Below are 18,055 nucleotides of genomic sequence, written 5' to 3'. Positions count from 1 at the left end.
TAAAATGTAACTTATTCTTGTAATGGCAATGTTGAATTTTCAGCATCATAACAGTGTTACATGATCCTTCAGAAATTATTCAAAGAAACTGATTTGGTGCTCAGGAAATATGTCTTAATATTATCAATAAAAAAATAAATAAAAAAAACATTTGTGCTGCTTAATATTTTTGTGGAAACCTGTGGAAACAGCATAAGCAAAATAACAGCATTTATAAAAAAATTATAATACAAATTTAACAAAAATATGTGTGTGTGTGTGTATATATATATACAAATCCTCCTTTCATGTTTCAAATTCAGATAAATGAATAACAGCATACGGATTTCAATGACAATGACATTATGAATTTGTTGGGCGAACACACCAACCCACAAAAAGCAGTGCATTAGTTATGATGTGGATTTTCTTTTTTGTCTTTTTAGTAAATAATACATTCAGTGACACAGATGAATTTGATTTTGATCTGGATGAAATGAGAACAAATTGTGCATGTATCTGAATCCCCCTTCCAAAGACAAATCCTTCTGTTTGATTTCTAGCCGTCTTGAGTCAGAAGGAAAAATCAAAAGGATGGGGGAGAGAGGGAAACATGAGAGAGAGAGAGAGAGAGAGAGAGAGAGAGAGAGAGAGAGAGAGAGAGAGAGAGAGAGAGAGAGAGAGAGAGAGAGATGCGGAATGAGAAAGGCATCCAGTAGAGAAATGGTATTGATATCCCCCTCCACAGTAAGATGCTGACCTGCTTTTACAGTCTGATGTAATTATCCGTGGCATGTGTCTAAACCATGGAGAACTGAACATTTGCAACACTCCTTCAGATTTCCATGCGAAGCGCAACACCTTCCATCCCCAGTGTTTGTACTGGCCGAGTTTCGCACCATTTTATAAATGGTAACCAGAGGGCCGAGGAGAAAAATAAAATAAGAAACGGCACTTATTATGAACGACTTCAGAATGGCACTTTTTCATCTGACAATTAGAACAGCCTGCATCCTGACGTTTTATGGCATCTCAATAATAATGAGGGGGAGGTTGCAGAGGAAAGACTGACAGGAAGGGAATTGTCTCAGCGGGGATCTGCGTGACTTGAGTGCTGATCAGCCGTCATGTTTAACACAAACATACGCTGAAAAAACTGAAGCCAAGCTTCATTCCTCCACCAATGAGCTGAGGCATAAGTGTTTTCCAGGAAAAAATTATTTACAATGCTTTCTTGTTCAGTGTTTGTTTTTATATTTAGCCAAGAACCATATAAATAAAACTTCATCCCTCAAAACTAGGCAAAAATGGTGTGGCACGTAGATGACAAATACTCTGTCAGTCACACGAATGCAGACTGTAATCTAAAGAGAGCTAGTGGGCAATTACTTGAACCTATCCTGCCGCCAGCCAAATGTGCAAAACAAAAGTGCGAAACCTTTCTCTTTGTCCACACTTAAATGAACAGTGTGCTATTGCTGGAAGCACACAGGGTTTTGTGAGTGTCAGCCAGAAGAATGACAGAAGCTCCCTTAGGAGCTTATGACTAAACCTCGCAACTCCATTGGATCCTCAAACTGTCAGTCAAACCTCATAACTCCACCTCGCCTCAATCTTGAATGAAGTGCTGCACACATTTTGGACTGTCTCCGCTTGTTTGCAAAGTAAGAGGTAAATAAAGAACTGGTTTGAATATGTACAATATTGTCTTTACTCAAGATTTATAGCCATCATAGACAGTCTTAAATAGTCTGTGCATTGCATTTCATTTATTATAACATGAGAGTTTGGCCAAATGACAGAACGAACTGAGCACCCACATAGCTACAGGTACAATAAACTTATAATATGTTAGTTGATGAAACTGTAATGTGATGAACGTACTGGCTCAGATGCCATAATAATGTCTGACATTCGCTGATCAAAAACCTTGTAACTCCATTCGAGTAAAAATGTGGTTAATTGTTAATAATATAATGACACGTGCAAGAGTCTGACCATATATTAAGCCACAATATCAACTTTTACAACAAGGATGACTTCATATTAGCAACAATGGCAAAAGCAAAAACAACAGCTTAAATAAAGTCAGCAAATATTTGGGAAATATTTAAGGGAATATTCTTGGTCTAATGTGTGTTTTAAGTAGATTCAAAACAATTCAAATTCTTTAACATCAATGATTTATAAAGCTCCATATGCTGGACAAAATGTAATTGCTCGCTTGATATTGAAAGGCATCCAAAATTACAATTTAACAAGTGCATTTACAACACTGTGTTCTCAAAAAGGTAAAAGAAAAAAAAAGCAGGTTGCAGAATAACCTTTTGAGCCATGGATCCATCCCAAAAATCCAGTGCTTTCTATAAATACCAGTCTCTCTCACAGTTGAGAAGAAACAGGTAATCAATAACGCAAGTAGTTATTGAACATCAGTCAGTCTCTTGGGAGATGTAGAGATAGAGACTCTGGTGAGTTAGAGAAAGAGAGAGGAAGAAAGCATTGTTTAGATGCATTGATAAACAACCCTTATGGCAGCTTTAAGGTACAGTACACCGGCCTGTTCTTTGCTCTCTACCCTGCTGAGTAACAAGAGATCAGGGAGAGGTTATCCAGAGGATTGAATGCCTCAGATCTGCAGAAAACAAACAACTACTTAAGGATCTCTGATGTATTGAATTATAGAGGGGTTGGTTGGTTGGATGTGTGGGTTGGAAACCACATTGTGCTAAAATGTAAATCTTTGATAAACTCAAAGCCTTTCCAAACCGTCCATTAAACTACACTGCATGTCCAAAAGTATGCGGACATCCACCCTATAACTGGCAAGGCAGCTTTATTCCAGCATAGACCATTCTTAATGCTACGGCATATAGTGACATTTTAAAAGGACTGCATGATTTTAGCTATGTGGCAATAGTTCAGGGTTGGTCAATCTATTCAAGCATGCCAATGCCCCTGTGCACAAAACAAGGTCCATACTGAAATGATTTCGGAGTTGCGTATATATGAGCTTAAAAACAAGGTCCATACTGAAATGATTTCTGAGTTGCGTGTATATGAGCTTAAATGGCCTGAACAGCTTGGATTTCCTTCCATCTTAAATGTGTTCTGGGATTTGTTCAGGCCATTTAAGATCATATACATGTAACAACACACGTAATGAACCGTTGGGTACGAGGCTTTCAGTTTGGTACGCATTACAAACCGAATGATTCGTTAGACCATTTTCGCTGGCGCGACCACCACAACGTTGCCCAACATCAAATGGCAAACGTTATGAAAGCGAAAGGAAACTGCGCTACTCATTTGTGCTTAACAGGCTGTTTATGAGTTTGGACCAATGTCAGTGCAGCGCGAGCCAATCTTGATCAAGCGACATTATTACTACACAGCACTAAGAGACCCAGTAAAGATAGTATTTCTTTACAGTACCAGTAGTAATAACATTGCTGCGAGATCTAGTGAGAAGCATGCACATTTCTCCATTATTAACCGTAGATCTCTATTAGATCAAACAGCGCTGACGTTGGAACCAGGAGAAACATTGTGCCATGAATGAACTAGTTATAGACTTTACGTCCACAAATCAGCAACATTCACCATACATTTAATGTAGTAACACTAACTGTAACCATGGGAGTTTGGCAGGAATAGTAAAATGCTTTGAAGTAAGTCACATCTTTTTCCAGCACTTCAAAACTCAAATATTATCATATTTAAATGTTATTTTTAATGTGATGACCAAAACGTTATTTGTTCATCCTTCAAAGATTACCCCCATTTATAAAACTAAAAGTTTCAAGATGTAGGAAAACTCACACTTATTTAAAAATAAAAATGACATTAAATTACCTGTCACGGTTCATGTTTCTGTGTCTTGTCATGTGATTCCCTGTTTGTCATGTGATCCTGCCATGTGTCTTGCCATGTGTACTTAAGCCCTCATGTTTGCCCTGTGTCCTTGTCGAGTATTGGTTGCCACGCCATGCTTTTGTTTTATGTTTGATCTTGTTTTTGAATTGTTTTGTTATTAAAGTTGCGTTTGGGTTCTCAACCAGCTTGCCTCCAGTGAATCTTTCGTAACATTACCATTATAACCAGTAGGTAGCTGCCATTTTCACTGCCATATTTATTTCTTTTAATCGTTTTGCTTTTTGAATGAATATTTTTACATTATGAATAAAATTGCTACCCTCAAATGTTACTCTGGAGCCTTGCAAACTTAAAATAAAATAAAATAATAAAATAAACCTTTGTTTATAACTACTACAATATTACATTTAATTTTTTTTCACAAGGAGCTGTTTTTGTTTTATAAGCTGCTGAGTATATATATATATATATATATATATATATATATATATATATATATATATATATATATATATATATATATATATATACACATATATATAAAATAAGGATTTTACATTTTGATTTACTGGTGACTTTAAGCACAGCTGTGCAATATGCACTATCCCACCAAGTCATGTCTATGATAGTATTCTTTAATAAGTTAAACTAACTGAAACTAGACCGATAAGCTCATCTCACGCATATTCGTAAGAATATGCTTCTAGTGGTGTTTATAACTTGTTTTACTGAGTAAGAATCCCATGTTGATATAGTAATGTTCTGCCGCTCAGTGGATCTGTGCTAAAGGAGATCGAAAGGGAATGAGGGGCTCTTTGGAGTGATTCATGGGTAACCCTGCTGCCCTACTCAATATAGGCAGGCAGATGACTGAGTGTCCAGTGTTGTTTGCAGGGTCCTGCACAGCACACGGACACGTCTCGTGTCAATCAAATGCTCAGGGTGATAGAAACAAGTCCTGACACAGAGCAGCACTGTTTTTCTTCCTGATCACTTGCATATTGATTTTTGCATGTGGCCTTTGACTTTCCTCCTTCCGGTGGCGTCTACAATGGTGACCGCTTCATATACGAGAGTCTGTTTATCTGAGGAATGTGTCCTTTACCTCTATACATCCACATTTGTAAATTATCCTACTCAAACCTAGCCAGACTACCAACTACATATCTGAGAAACATGCAGCAAAACGTTAGCAAATAAATGCCAACAAATTCTCTAGGGCCCTATGAAATCATTTTAGTTTTTTCCCCAAATTCTCTTTTTCATTAGATTTTTTCTGGATTCCATTTTAATGATTTATTCCATTTTAATAATCAGAAAGGATATATAAATTAATTGAACTCATTAATATTTTATTAAAATATTTACAACAATAGTGTCCTATGAAATATGTTTATTTTTTTTCAGAAGTTTTGTTTTAATCAATAATTTTCTTTTCAAGGTCTACTACAATAGATTTATATGCATTAAAGGATTTAAAAAACACTTGAATTTTCTCATAATATACATTGCACATCACCTTATTTCTCACGGTTAGTTCGGAGATTCTTTCTCTGTAAACCCCTCCTTTCCGGGAGCCTTCTCTGCTCTGATTGGTTAAATGGCCCAGTCTGTTGTGATTGGTCTACCACTTACAGTACATATCGGAAAAACAAACACCGATTGCCATATCTGAATTTCGGCCGCTTGATACACAGTGATATGAACAGTAATGATGGCGTCAGATTTTTACCCTATCAATTCCAGCATGAGTCCTCATCCTTTGGAAGTGCGTGAAGAGTGGATTCACAGTGCTGAAAATCACGTCTTCTCAACATGTCAAAAACGTAGGGCTGGGCGATAAAACGGTATCGGTATTTATCGACGGTACACCATTGTCGGTAACGATATGAAAAATGTTCGATATGGCGCTCAATATTTTCATTCAAATGCACGCGCGACCACCACAACGTTGCCCAACATCAAATGGCAAGCGCAATGAAAGCGGAACGAAACTGCGTTATTTTGTGCTTCACGGACCGTTTATCAGTTTGGACCATCAATGTCAGTGAGTGCAGCGCGAGCCGATCTTGATCAAGCGACACTGTTACTACACAGCTCTAAGAGATCCGGTAAAGAAAGCATTTGAATTCGCCACTGAAGTAATAACATCGCCGCGAGATCTAGTGAGAAGCATTCACACTTCTCCGTTATTAACGGATCAAACAGCGCTGACGTGGAAACCAGGAGAAACATTGTGCCATGAATGAACTAGTTATAGGCTTTAAGTCCACAGATCAGCAACATTCATTGTATAGGCTATGGCTTTACTGTAGTAACACTCACTGTAACCATGGAAGTTTGACAGGAATAGTAAAATGCTTTCAAGTACGTCACACATCTTTTTCCAGCACTTCAAAACTCAAATATTATCATATTTAAATGTTATTTGTAATGTGATGACCAAAAAATTATTTGTTCATCCTTCAAATACATTACCCCCATTTATAAAACTAAAAGTTTTAAGATGTAGGGAAAACTCTTTTTAAACTTATTTAAAATAATTTCTCTTTTAATAATTATATATTTTTTAAATCAATTTCTTTGGCATTTCTTTCTTTTTGTTGTATCGAAAAATGTACCTAACCGTGACACCACTGTGTCGTATCGATCCGTGAATTTTGTGAACCGTTACACCCCTACTTATTACAGATGTTGACCTACCTCAAAGTTTCAAGACCTACCTTGATTCTTCTACGTTTACACTTTTACATTGCACACATTTTATTTAAGTTCAAGAGTTTCTTTAACGCTTACTTTTTTAATCTTAATGACATAAAGAAGATATTTTACATTTAATTTTTGACTGCTAAAAATAATATCATTTGTTGTTTGCCTTAATAATGTGGATAAAAAAAACAAAATAAAAAAAAACAGTGGTTTAAATTCAAACTTTTGTACTTGTAAAAACTCTTCCAGGCCTCAGCTACAACTACAGTGTTTGACAGTGGGTCAAAATAGATGTCCGCAGGCAGCCAATGAAGACCATAGGCTGGTATTATGCAAATGTATTACATATGTAACAGGAAGTGAGACTGAAATTGCTGATGACTTGTTTCAGGGGTTCAGAAGCACAATATGTCTGTCATTGCTTCGAGTTAAACCAAACTTTTATTTTGGTGGGTTGTAGTGAAGACTTGAGTTTCTGAGTGTATTTGACGATAGTTCTATCAAATGAAATGTTGAAATACTCATGAGGTGAACTCTCAGATCATCTGGAGATAAAGTTCATGTGGAGTGTCCTCATATAGTGAGTGGGCAGATGCTGAAACACCACAATTGTTATTCGTGTATGAGTATGTGTAGTATACGAAACGGCAGCACTTATTCACACAGAGAGACACGGTACATGCAGACGTCATATTTAAATGGAAATCTTTTGGTGCTTTAATATCAATATTGATATAGCCCTACTTTTTACTCAATGACATTCCGCATCATACAGTCGATTCCATTTTTATGACTGGATTCCCCAGTTTTCCGCATCACGGAAATTATAGAGCTCTACTTCTCCAGCATTTAAACAATAAAAACAGTAATCCACCCTTAGATAAGCAGAACAACTCATACAATCCCACACAGACCAACCTGGCTTTCCGCCTGGTGCTGTGTAGCAATTGGCCGCAATTTGATTCTTATTTTGTTCATTTTTGGGCATTTTCATTGGTTAATTGCCCATGAAGTTCTGGTCATTCGTTCCCTCTTTATTTACTCTCCCTGAGGCTTCTAGAACATGCCAAGGTCGAACGACACCATCTCGTCTCTCTCCGTCTGCTCACTCCTCACCCTCTGATAATTGCCTGTTTAATTAAGGGCTTAGCAGTGACCCCATGCATGGTGGCAGCAAGGGGACAGAGAGAAGTGGGGTCTATCGATTGCCTCCTCTGGCCAGAAACAACCTTCTTTCAGCACTCTCCGTTGACCCTCAGAGAGCGTGTCGAAGAGGCAAACACACGTCTATGCCTCATGACTTCAGTGCAGGGTGTCACAGCTCAATAAGGCCTAGGCATGTATAGGGCTGGACCCCAGAAGCAGGGAGGCTGTTCATTTACATGCCACTTAAGGGGCTCATTGTTCAGAATCTATAGTCTCAAAGTCCCCAACGTTTTCATGGTGGTCCAATTAGTCTTTATTTTATTGGGAAAATTCTGTTTACTTTAATACTTTCAAAGCTGTGTATAACAGTCTACAAAAACAACAAAAATTTGTGACATTTTGGCAACACTTTATCATGAGGTTATAAAATATATTTTCATCTGTATTGTGTCATACATCTGAGTAAAACAGTGAAAGTTTGACTAAGAAAGAAGTGGGGTATAAGTGGACAAAATGATTAGAGAAGTCCAGCATAATGTACATCACCTGACATTTCACTGGAAGATCGAGTTGACATTTTGCAAAAAAAAAAAAAAAAAAGATGTCGAAAGAAAAAACAAACAAACAATCATATAAATGCATGGAAAAATCAGTCACAATAAGATCAATAAAATGCCTTGAGATAATAGATAGGGTTCATTTTCATTTCATGTCGACTTAACACATTAGGTATCTTGAAATGACAATTAACAATTTTACAGCATTTATTAACCTAGGATCATGTTAGTTTGTACATATACAATTTGCTTTGAACATTTTTGGAAATGCTAATGTATTATGAAAAAACAACAGGAATTAACAATGAATAATATTATATTTATAAATTAACATAGATTAACAATATCTGAAAAAAAGTTTGTTCACAATACCAAATGCATAATTCTTTTTAATAAAACCTTATTATAAAGTGTTACCAAAATGTTTTAATTGATTCTCATGTGAAAACAAAAAGTTTGCTTCAGCTATGTTTGGACAAACGGAACTGTATTAAACCTAGTGCAAATCCAATTAATATATTAATTCAATACATATTTTAAGTCAGCAAAGCCCCACTACAACCGCTGATTAGGACAAAAACATACAAAACATGGAATAGAATGTATCATACGCAATCATCAACAGATCAAAGGGCGAGTCAGTGTATCATTTCTGTAGAGTGAACCTAAATATAGCATCTGTCTCTACAAATTAAGTATTCTAGCATATTCAAATAATTACACACAACCAATCCTTTAAATTCGAACCTAATCTTCTGTCATTAGATTGTCACATTTAGGTCCACATCCTGATAGAAAGAAAATGTTCCCGTCCCGATCCAATAAGAATTTCTGAGAGCCTGTTACAGTACTTAATGGGTGTGAAAAGGAAATTGTGTGAAAGCGGAGGCTAAGAGGCCCATAAAACCATTTTCATAAATGAACAGTACTCCGGTGCTCCCCAGACAAGGTTTGCGATGGACTGCAACGTTTTTATCCCCTCTATTTGGTCCTAGCTCTGTGCGCATTATGTGCTGAATAATTGAATCAAGCTGTGATTTGGTTCTGTTCCATTGAATAAGTGCTGAGATGTTTCATGACTGTGGTTCTCCTGGCTTCCTCTCTTTCGTAAAACACTTACCCGCTGCCAACAGCACCACAACAAGCGTTCACGCTGCTTAGCGGAGCATACAATAAGTGGGATTCTTTGGTTTTCCCAGAGACGCCTGAAAAAACAAAACGTTAGGGCACTCACCACTGAGAGGATCCTTCCGTGCCGGTTATCTCCAGAACATCGTAGTCTTCTTCCAATTGAAAATCAGAGAAGACCAGGGCAATGGTGTCACCCGGTTCGGCTAGCACTGTCCAGGTGCAGTCTGCGTTGTTGTTGTAGTCCTGGGGGTAATTTGGACTAGTGATGACACCACTTTGACCCCGCAGTGTGCCACCACAGCCATCGTCCGCTGTGAAGAGATGACACAAATACAGGCAAGTTTAACTTGGATAAAATCAATTTCCTTGATCTTCTGGTAGAGAAAAATGGCTGGAAATAGGAAAAGGATACGATGCCGCGACACACAATGGGGGTCTTGAGGTTTCGGGCAACACTCGCAGGCCAGTGATGCAACACACTGTAACATGCGGGTAATTAATTGAGATCTATGTAAAATTTTGTTAATTATTTCTAGACAAAACCAATTCTACTCCTTAAAAGTGTGTTAAGGAGACGATTATATAATAAATAGGCACTTAAAGGCTGCTGTGGTAATTGAGCCCCATGGCTCTCCCAACCTTCCTTAGTGAATCAAATGCAATCTCTCTATTTTTTGCTCTCTTGATGCTCAGTCTTTCTTCCTGACAGTGAGTCCGTGAGGTGAGGGAAAAAAAGAGCCGAGCCAACTGAGGGTGAAGGCAAAGCAACAGACCCACTGTCTTCCCTCCCCCGTTTTTTTTTTTTTTTTTTTTTTTTTTTCAATGCATCCCTCCCCTGAGAAAAGTAAGAAATCAAAACTTTTTGACGTGGAGAAAAGTTGAGTCTGGATACCTGACATCCTTTTCAAAAAGTGTATTCTTAACACCAGCTAAAGAGGCATTGTCTCTAGCGCAAAATGCAGAAAATGAATAAAAAACATAACAAAACCAGGCTGCATCCTGAAGCTGTTTTGTAGCTGGATGAATTTGACATGAATTGTTTGACATGAATGAAGACAAGGCTGTGAAGGATATAAGTACAGTATGTTCAGTGGCTGAAATATCTTCCCAAAGACCTTTCTTTAGACACATTTTTGAAAGTTGTGAGTTTTGAAAATTACATGTGATCTAGGATCTTTAAATAGTGCAAGCAATTGTAAAGACTGCTGTCTATCCCTCACAGCCTCATTTTCATCCAAGGAATATTCAGTATGACATCTACCCTGAAACAGATTTATTCAATATGCAATTCTTCAAAGGTCCAAATGTCTGAGACCACCATTCTATTTTGCATTGATCTAATTGAATTCTTTATTATTAGTATTACATTTGATATCACCATAACAAGTTGAGTGTAAAATGAAAAAATAATAATACATTTCAGAATGTCTTGTTCAATTAATGTCTTGTTCAGCATTTAAGAATGTCTTGTTCTATCAAACATTACTATTTTATACTAAAAGTTTCGTGTTTATTTTTAAATAAGGTGTCTTTTGTACTCCACTGTTTGTAGAAAAAAAGCAGGCCATTCATCACACGTACTAAAAATGTGGCATGCAAAGACATCCATGCTCTGTAAAGCCTCCAGTTTGATAGCTACAGAAGAATTCTGAATTATGGGTGCATGCCAAGTGGATATGTTGCCTTCCAGGCAAGTAAAGGAGCAAAGAGACTCTGTGTGAGTGAGTGAGTGAGTCATAATGATAACTAGAAGCCTCTCTGGGGTAAAAGAAGGGTTGAGGGGGAAAGAGAGTGATCGGAGATTTGTTTAGGAGGCGTTTGAGTTGGCGTTCGTGTGTGAGTTTGAGGAAGGAAAGACAACGCGAGAGAAAAAGTGAGTCATCACACCTACCTAGCAAGCAAAATTCTCTCTCACCAACCAAATAAACAAACTCTGTGTCAGAGCGAGTGCAGAGTGTGTGTGTGTGCCTCACACAGGTGAAGGAGCCTGCTTGTCACTGATGGGTGATGAGTTCTTCTCTGACAGGCCAGCATGGGATTCATTAGCGGTGACTGGCTAATCGCATGATTTCTTTTCTGTGAGTGGAAAGCGGCGGGAGGACCTGGGCCCTGTCAGTCTTCTGTCGGATCCGTCACTCTTACATTTCCCCGGAGAGACATAGAGCATATGTGAGGAGAAGCCTCTGAGAGTTCTGGAACAGAGGGATGGAGAGGGGAAAAAAAAGCGCAATGGATGCAGGGGAGGGAGGGTTCGGAGGGAGGACCGGCTATTGGTATTCCAGCCGAGAGTTTCCTTCACACTTCAGTAGAACACACCGATCACTGGCCTCAGCTCTGCCTCTCAGTCTGGTCGTTTGATCTTGTTGAGACTTTGTGACTTCATGTCTAAACTGCTAATATTTATAAAATGCTTTGTAAAAAATTATTTAGTATTTGCAAAAACCTAAAAGCATTATTAAAAATCAGATTTTTGCTTAATGTGCTTTCATGAATAGTGTTACAGTGCAATAAATGATTACATACATGTAAGGAATAAAAGACCAATCACAATACATTATGCAAATAGAAAGAAAGACAACCAATCACAATTCACTACATACACTATTGTTCAAAAGTTTGCGGTCAGTATTTTTTTTTAAGAAATTGATGCCTTTACAGTCACTCGTGTTCAATTATGTCCTTGCTAAATAAAAGTATTTATAATGTTACAAAATATCTCTATTTCAAATAAATTCTGTTCTTTTGAACTTTCTATATATTAAAGAATCCTGAAAAAAAATGCATCACGGTTTCCATAAAAATATTGAGTAACACAACTGTTTTTGAAATTGATGATAATAATACTAAAATGTTTCTTGAACAATAAATCAGTATATAAAATGATTTGTGTGACATTGAAGACTGGAGTAATGATGCTGAAAATTCAGCTTTGCATCACAGGAATACATTACATAAAATATATAGAAATGTAAAACAGTTATTTAAAATTTTAATCATATTTTACAATAGGACTGTTTTACAGTATTTTGATTAAGTAAATAAAGCCTTGAACATATGAGACTTCTTTCAAAAACAACTTTAGAAACCAAACTTTAAAAACAACTTTAAAAACTTTGACCGACCTCAAACATTTGAGCATATAGTAGTTTGCCATTTAAATAAATAAAAAATAGAAAAAGTGAATTGCTGCAAGAGAGTTTCTAATACAACAGCTGAGGGAATAACAGTAAATTGGTAATTTTCTCTTCTGCCTGTCAGAATCATTATTTTTATTACCTCTTTTGGAAAGTCATTGAAACACCATCATTTAATTTTTTTTCTTTTTTTCTTTTCTTCCTTTCGCTATTTTAGCAATTGGACACATAGAAATCATATTTGCTGTCCTCTCTCATTTATCACTGTAGAAGTATACCCAACTATGATGACTTCTGATTCTAAGAACCCCAGAAATGTATCAAAAAGAGAAAAGCATAACAACCTGTTGTTATTATCACAGCAAAACCAATATAATGCCATGGTAAGTACAATATGTACAATAATCTAGAGCAGTGTTACTCATTGTGCGGCTCGCAAGCCTTATGCGGCTCGCCAAGCTTTAATTTGTGGCTCGCATGGTGGTAAATAATACGGTGATATGATCATGCGGTCACTACAGATATTTCATAAAAACATAAAAAATAAGTAGGGCTATAACATAACCCATTAAAAACTCAAAGTGCTAGCTCTATTACAAATCATTTCGATCGGATTGAAATGGGTGGTTTATCGAGAGAAAATGTAAACACCTGATCGATTGAAAACCGAAACTGAAAGGACGACATATGACGCGCTGAACGACCTGTTCTCCTGATGAATAAAGTGTCATATAAATGAGTGTCCTGTCATTCTATAATTCTCCTTTCACTCAGCATCTGTGAAGTGAAGCAGGACAACGGCTCACCAGTCCTTGTTTCAGATTCTCATCCACAGACGACTGGTTTTGGGCAATTTTACTGCATGATAAATACAAACAGCACGGCACAACGGTTCATATGTTCAAAGTCTCCAAATTATGACCAGAATTGGATAAATATTAAGTGTGCTGTTTAAAACCAATGTAGGAGAATGTTTAAACGACAGCAACGGGAAACGCTGTATATTTGTGCAGTGTGCGCATGTCAAAAAATCGATTCCGATTTGAATCTTATGACTTAGGCCTATAGGCTAATGTAGAAAAAAATTATTTGAGGTCATTCTGGGATGAATATATTCTGGAAATCCAGCTTTTCTTTTTTGTCATTAAGGGAAATCATCTTGTCTTGGTTACAAATTTGACTGGTAAATCATAAATAATGTTGTTGTTTTTTTTCACCCTTTTGTATTTATTGCATTGCATATTGTATGTTCAGGGGTGACAGATTGATAAGCAGACATGGTATTTATGACTGGATGTAACTTTTTATACTTTGCGGTAAAAATTTCTCTCCTACTGACTTTGTCCTATCAGTGCGGCTCTCATGAAAAAAAAAATAGTGAAGACCACTGATCTAGAGTATAGGGCAATCATTCATTGTCATGGTATTAAAAAAAACTAAAAACATCATGGTATCAATCAAAGCACCTCCATTTCCTGACAGCTACTATATGTAACAGAAAGATCTAAGCCCCTACAAAAGATGGCCTGCTTGTAGGGTTGGGTCCCGAAACCCAGTACCGATATGGAACCGGTACCTAATGACTCGTTTGTCCAGTTACCGGTACTGTATGTAACTGGACCAAATCAAAACGCAGACATCGGTGCCTCATTTCGGTGCCACTTAAATGCCTCAGCTGTCGGTTAAAATATTTGCACTCTGGTTCTCCGAAACGGATGCAAGCACCATCACCGAATGTGATTGCTAGTTAAACCCTTTGACGCGTACGATCGGTCACACCAGTGTGATTAGAACGTTCATATCGCATGATCATCAACTGCTAAATTCAAATCTGCATTCGCGCGTTGGCTGGCGCTGCAGAGACAGACGCTGTTATTTACCCTATCACAACTATAGGTTTATTTTAGGTTTCAGACATTCAAATACACATAATTATTAGCAAAACAACATTTTTAGTTTGTAAAACGCACACTGATGGCTATGGAAGCGGCAATAACAATCCTTTCAATTATAAATTGATGACGTGTTTAGATACACATTGTGTAGGTAACTATAAAATTTTGTCTATTCTTCTCACACTTCACCAGCCACTTTAATGTATTTTGGGAGAAGTGGATGAATTGACGTGTTGACAGATACAATTCTCTGAACTGCGGTGCTTGGCCTACTAACATTGTGTGCCCATAGATCAATTAACATGAATGATCATTATAAAGGTTTCTTAAATGACAAACCACATTCGCTTATGTATTTAAGAATAGCAACCAAAGACTGACTGACATGTAACGCAACCAATCACAGTTCCGCGTCATGTTTTGTGTGAAAATGTGAAGTCGACGTCCCTACAATAACAGGCCGGCGTATACATCTAATAAATTAATCATTCAAGGACATTGTGCAAGTTTACTGCAACAATAGAGCCGCGAACTTCACATACTTTTGAAATCCAGCATTCAGTTGATCCTGATAAGCGCTCATTGTCACAGTTGTAAACATGACGGCATTATTCTTCCACAAGGGGTTTCGCGTCACTGCATTTAAGGTGATGCGTTCTAAAATAACGCTCACCTTGTGCAGGACATGCAATAAGTATTTTGCCAGAAAATGCAAAAAATGTGAAAAGAATTGCTGAAATTTAAAGCTGGATTGCAGCATACCAAGAATACAGACTTTGATAGTGTTTTTTAGTGTATTTATTATTTTAGTTGGGTTAGGTGGCTTAGGTTTTATTGTGAAATTCTGATGTAAATTTGTTGTTTTGTATTTAGACTACTTATATTTATATATACTTTAAAATGTTAATATATTCAATTTTAAGATTTAAAAAAAAAAAATTCAATAAAAAAAGCAGTTTTTTAATGTCATTCACCATCCTTTTGAAGCTCTTTTTTTAAAAGTATCGGTTTAGGCACCGGTACCATTTTAAAAGTATCGGTTCAGGCACCAGTACCGTTTTAAAAGTATCGATTTGGCACCGCTATCAAAAAATACCCAAACGATACCCAACCCTACCTGCTTGTGTTTCATCTCTTCATACTGCCTTCCTCGGGCTCTGCGGCTGCCATGGTAACACAGCAGCGAGTGGTGTGCAGCGGCACCCTGAGACCCGAGAGCCAGCACTGATAGAAAACAACAATAGGCAAAAGAAAAGGATTTTGGAGGAAGAACAGATCCAACCAGTCCCTCCGACTTCAACTTTTCTCTTTTCTCTTATCTTGCTTCTGGAACAATCATCCTGTTCAGTGTGCCACAGAGGAGGGTGGCATGCCAGCAGACCGCCATTTTGATGTTTTGAATGCGGAATACTGAATGTATTCGCACAGTGCGAGTGAATGAGGGGGTTGAGAAGGATGTGAGGATACAGACCATGCTGAGAGGCTTAGAGGCCAGAGATCTGAATGTGGGTATTCATTTGGGAGGGTATTTATTAATGCATATAAATGTAGACATCTAAGCTTATTAGATCAAATATTTATAATATGCTCTATAGAAAATGGCAAATAAGGCAGACTGGAGTCTGAGTGTTGTGTTTAAAAGAAGAGGCCTGGAAGATGAGCACTAATGAGGACAGAGAAGCCTTTCTGACACTGTGTGACTCCTTTAAGGAAAATGACCCAACCTCCTGCCACCTTCTGGCCGGCCATAATCAGAGCCCGAGAGGAGGCTTTCTGCTGCCGGCTACAAAGGCCGTTGATTTGCTGTTTTCTCTAGATGTGTACAGAGCAGAAATCCGTTTGGCATCGGTTGCATGGTTAATTAATCTAAAAACCATTCAAATGGGAGAGAGATAAAAGATAAAAGATGATAGAAGATACAGAGTAGATATGATTTCCAGGCCGACTGAAAATTCACTGCCAGATTTACTAAACAGGGCAAATTAGCGTGAGAGCGCAATTCCAGAAAAGGTTCTGTGCGTGATCTACGGACGACGCACAAATCAAAAGAACACAGACACAGCCGGATCATTGCTATAATGACCAACACAATCTACCAAGAGCAGCGCGAATTAGCATCTGGTTTAAGACACGCTTTTTTGGTGCATTAAATAATGGAGCAAATACCAGTAAATTGACAAATGCAAACCTTAGTAAATCACCTTGCATGATTCATTTAAATACTCTTCTCCTATTCATTTTGCATCTGAAAGGGAAACTCCTACAAATGAATATGCAATAAGGTCAGCCACACAAAAAATTTGTCCCTGCCTTTTCAGCGCTGATCTTTCACTGCGTGTCTTTAGTAAATCCTGACAGTAGTTTAAAGGGATAGTTCACTTTGAAATAAAATTTTGGTATGTTTTAGCTTACCTCAAGGGCATCCAAGATGTAGGTGTCTTTTTTTCCACAGTAGTTTCAATTTTGATATTTTTAGGTCAAACCGTTCTTGTCTGTCAGTCATATAATGCAGGTCTATGGTCACCACCTCAAAGAGCATGCACAGAGTCCAAATTAAAACAATTCCCCGTCGTCCAAATTAAACAATTCCCCATCGTAAGTACACATTGATGGCCTAAGACACGAAACGAGCGGTTTGTGTGAGAAAACGAACAGTATTTATATCGTTTTTACCTCTTGTACACAGCCACGTCCAAGTGATCTGAGAGCGCGGGCGGGTATAGATATATACAATAGAAGTCGCCTTGGCTACGGCAGTTCATTGGAACGAAACCGTAGCCAAGGCGACGTCTAGTGTCGCCTGGTAAAAACGATATAAATACTGTTCGTTTTCTCACACAAACCGCTCGTTTCGTGTCTTAGGCCATCAATGTGTACTTACGATGGGGGAATTGTTTAATTTGGACGATGGGGAATTGTTTTAATTTGGACTCTGTGCATGCTCTTTGAGGTGGTGACCATAGACCTGCATTATATGACTGACAGACAAGAACGGTTTGACCTAAAAATATCAAAATTGAAACTACTGCGGAAAAAAAGACACCTACATCTTGGATGCCCTTGAGGTAAGCTAAAACATACCAAAATTTGATTTCAAAGTGAACTATCCCTTTAAGCAAAAAGAGGGTTTGCGCTGGTGCAAGCAGTTAGTAAATCTGGCCCATAGAATGTAGTGCCACATTAAAATGATAAAAATAGGAAAGTCATAACATTACAATTATGAATTTGCAATATTTTAATAATACAGGAAAAATCATGAGAATAATGTTGTAGAATTAAAAGATTAAAGTTTGTGGTTACTTTGTCATCTGAAGTTTAATCTTGTAGAGATTACTTTTTCTTACTATTTAATGTGGCATTAAAATGCTGTTGTGATTTAATGTGGCATTAAAATGCTGTTGTGAATATAAAAAAATAATTTAAAAAGCATAACAACCCTTAAGAAAAAAGAATATTAAAAAAACAAATAAAACATAAAAAAAACTGTAATAAATAGATACAAATGGTAACACCCAGAAGAAATAAAATAATACAATAAAATAAAATGCATTGCCACATTGTACCTTTCTTAAAAAATAAATTAAAAAATGCTGTACAATTCTGCATGTAAATAAGGAATATTTACTGC

The 18,055-nt window shown here is 37.3% G+C and overlaps 1 protein-coding gene across 1 annotated transcript in view; it reads right to left on the bottom strand.

The window, feature by feature from the left end:
* The window catches only part of csmd2 (CUB and Sushi multiple domains 2), a 324,493-nt gene that overhangs the window by 199,688 nt on the left and 106,750 nt on the right, over positions 1 to 18,055 (bottom strand). The window contains exon 5 of the mRNA XM_082187012.1: positions 9,502 to 9,709. Within this exon, the coding sequence (XP_082043138.1) occupies positions 9,502 to 9,709 (208 nt within the window). The remainder of the gene's footprint in view (positions 1 to 9,501; positions 9,710 to 18,055) is intronic.

The sequence above is a fragment of the Leuciscus leuciscus genome (genome assembly GCF_965113295.1).
Source record: "Leuciscus leuciscus genome assembly, chromosome: 12".
NCBI classification, from domain to species: Eukaryota; Metazoa; Chordata; class Actinopteri; order Cypriniformes; family Leuciscidae; genus Leuciscus; species Leuciscus leuciscus.
Note: the sequence above shows the minus strand (reverse complement) of the source record. Positions and strands in the feature narration are given on the sequence as shown.